This window comes from Eucyclogobius newberryi, unplaced genomic scaffold (genome assembly GCF_026437365.1).
Source record: "Eucyclogobius newberryi isolate DKJ021-1_F unplaced genomic scaffold, fEucNew1.0.hap1 SCAF_16, whole genome shotgun sequence".
NCBI lineage: Eukaryota > Metazoa > Chordata > Actinopteri > Gobiiformes > Gobiidae > Eucyclogobius > Eucyclogobius newberryi.
In genome coordinates, this window is record NW_027315790.1 from 33,597,693 (window position 1) to 33,601,194 (window position 3,502).

General features: G+C 47.3%; 1 protein-coding gene across 1 annotated transcript in view; it reads left to right on the forward strand.

Annotated features, from left to right (window-relative positions):
- edn1 (endothelin 1) overlaps positions 1–1,125 on the forward strand; it is a 2,241-nt gene extending 1,116 nt beyond the window's left edge. The window contains exons 3-4 of the mRNA XM_072447255.1: positions 195–329; positions 787–1,125. Of these exons, the coding sequence (XP_072303356.1) occupies positions 195–329; positions 787–925 (274 nt within the window). The 3' untranslated portion in view covers positions 926–1,125. The remainder of the gene's footprint in view (positions 1–194; positions 330–786) is intronic.
- Positions 1,126–3,502: the final 2,377 nt, after the last annotated feature.

Below are 3,502 nucleotides of genomic sequence, written 5' to 3' on the forward strand. Positions count from 1 at the left end.
GTTTAGAAAAACAAACTAAAAGACATTTCTGGTCTAAACCGTTGCTTATTTTTTTGGTCATAAAGACTTAGAAGTATTGACAAACGTCAAGAATGGAGATTTATTTTAAAACTCTTGATCTAGAAATAGCGCGAGAATCCGAGGAAAACGTCTTCTGGAGGACGAGCTGTGAATCTGTGATCTCTGTGTTCCAGGAGAGTCGTGTCGTACGGACTCGGGAACGCTCCCCGGGCCAGGCGCTCGCTCCGGGGGCCGCGGGGGTCCGGGTCGGGCCCCCGCTGCAGGTGTCTCCAGGAGGACGATCGGACGTGTAGTAACTTCTGTCAGCAGTAAGTACGCGCCGCAGTTCTAACTCGGATGACGTGATGTGACGGATTAGAAACATTTAAACAACTACCATATTTTCCGGACTATAAGTGGCACCTTTTTTCATAGTTTTGGCCGGGGTGCGACTTTTATATATGTTTTTTTCTTCTCTATTATGCATTTTTTGGCTGGTGCGACTTATACTCTGGAAAAAACAATAATTCAAAGGAGAAATATGTTGTAAAACTGCCTTTCTCATCATCTTCTGACCCCGTTCTCGCACTGTTCCTCGTCACAATCTCACCTGGAGCACATTCAGCTTCATTCACGGTTCATTCACGAAGGTCCTCTCCCCTCCGAGCCTCAGAAACTCTCCGTTCTGAATCTCCTCCATAACTCACCTCTTCCTCACTCTATGAGTCATTTCTTGGACGACCGCTTCTTTGTATTTCTGTCTAACCTTTGTTTTTTTCCCCGCAGTCGCCCGGACCAGGTTCTGTCCCCGAAGCTGAGGGCCGTGGTCCAAACCCGGACGGTTCTGGAGAAATGGAGGATGAGACGACGGAGCAGGAGCGGCAGCGGCAGCGGGACGTGGGACTCCCAGAGCGCCGCCGCCTAAACACACAAACGGACTCGACGGAGATCCGACATGTCTGAGCCCGAGTGGAGCTTCTGTGCTTCAGGATCTGCCACGAGGACGAGAGAAGACGGGATTGTGTGGAGCAGAAGATGGACACGTTTGGGACTCGCAGACGGGTTTGTGTGGAGCAGAAGATGGACACGTTTGGGACTCACAGACAGGTTTGTGTGGAGCAGAAGATGGACACGTTTGGGACTCACAGACGGGTTTGTGTGGAGCAGAAGATGGACACGTTTGGGACTCACAGACGGGTTTGTGTGGAGCAGAAGATGGACACGTTTGGGACTCACAGACGGGTTTGTGTGGAGCAGAAGATGGACACGTTTGGGACGATGGACACGTTTGGGACTCATACCTCTGCTGTGCACTGTAAAAAAAGAACTTCCTGTTCCACACTCGTTTGAGGCTAGATGATCATCTCTTGAAATCCGATTACTCAAATGTCATTTCAATAATCTGATAACTCCGGTAATCCGATCATGATCAGATTTTGGGTGTGTGTGGTGGATACGTGGACAAACTGTCTCTGAATTATGACTGAATATATATATATATATATATATATATATATATATATATTATATTCCTCTTTATTTATGTTGTCAGGATGTTTTTTGTGATATTGATTTGAATGTGTCTTTTATTTATTCATCTTTATGTCCCTGCGTCGGCCACATTGGCCCTTATGTCATTTCTGTGAAATGTCTTGAATCCAAAACGCCACATTGTGCAAATGGAATAAATTTCTAATGATTTTTAAACATCTGGACTCTTTATTTGAGAAATACAGTTATTTATATTAATTCAGCAGCAATAAAACTCTCTCTTTCCACTTGGGTCTTCACTTGGATCTTCACTTGGATCTTCACTTGGATCTTCACTTGGGTCTTCACTTGGATCTTCACTTGGATCTTGGATCTTCACTTGGATCTTCACTTGGGTCTTCACTTGGATCTTCACTTGGGTCTTCACTTGGATCTTCACTTGGATCTTCACTTGGATTTTGGGTCTTCACTTGGATCTTCACTTGGATCTTCACTTGGATCTTCACTTGGGTCTTCACTTGGATCTTCACTTGGATCTTCACTTGGATCTTCACTTGGGTCTTCACTTGGGTCTTCACTTGGATCTTCACTTGGATCTTCACTTGGGTCTTCACTTGGATCTTCACTTGGATCTTCACTTGGGTCTTCACTTGGATCTTCACTTGGGTCTTCACTTGGGTCTTCACTTGGGTCTTCACTTGGATCTTCACTTGGGTCTTCACTTGGATCTTCACTTGGATCTTCACTTGGGTCTTCACTTGGGTCTTCACTTGGATCTTCACTTGGATCTTCACTTGGATCTTCACGTGGGTCTTCACTTGGATCTTCACTTGGATCTTCACTTGGATCTTGGGTCTTCACTTGGATCTTCACTTGGATCTTCACTTGGGTCTTCACTTGGATCTTCACTTGGATCTTCACTTGGGTCTTCACTTGGATCTTCACTTGGATCTTCACTTGGATCTTCACTTGGGTCTTCACTTGGGTCTTCACTTGGGTCTTCACTTGGGTCTTCACTTGGATCTTCACTTGGGTCTTCACTTGGATCTTCACTTGGATCTTCACTTGGGTCTTCACTTGGATCTTCACTTGGATCTTCACTTGGGTCTTCACTTGGATCTTCACTTGGATCTTCACTTTAATCTGGATTTAGGTAACTATTGTTACTGAAGACGAGAAGAATGTTCCTGCGTGTGTGACTATTCTTTTCTTCTTCTTCATCTTCTTCTTAAATTACATCTTCTTCATCTTCATCATCATCATCATCATCATCTTCTTCTTCTTCTTCTTCTTCTTCTTCTTCTTCTTCTTCTTCTTCTTCTTCTTCTTCTTCTTCTCCTCCTCCTCCTCCTTCTCCACCTTCTTCTTCTTCGGTCGTTATCTCGTCACGTTCCTGAACACATACGAGTGGCTCCGCCTCTCAGACAAACCTCGGCTCCGCCTCTCAGACAAACCTCGGCTCCGCCTCTCAGACAAACCTCGGCTCCGCCTCTCAGACAAACCTCGGGCCCTCGGGCGTTTTTGAGGTCGTGATGTCACTGTTTCCATCGTTTAAGCCAAAAGAACATCCTCCCTCAGGCCCGCCCCCTGCAGATAAACACACGCCCCCTGCAGATAAACACACGCCCCCTGCAGTGTACACACGCCCCCTGCAGATAAACACACGCCCCCTGCAGATAAACACACGCCCCCTGCAGTGTACACACGCCCCCTGCAGATAAACACACGCCCCCTGCAGTGTACACACGCCCCCTGCAGATAAACACACGCCCCCTGCAGTGTACACACGCCCCCTGCAGTGTACACACGCCCCCTGCAGATAAACACACGCCCCCTGCAGATAAACACACGCCCCCTGCAGTGTACACACGCCCCCTGCAGATAAACACACGCCCCCTGCAGATAAACACACGCCCCCTGCAGATAAACACACGCCCCCTGCAGTGTACACACGCCCCCTGCAGATAAACACATGCCCCCTGCAGTGTACACACGCCCCCTGCAGATAAAC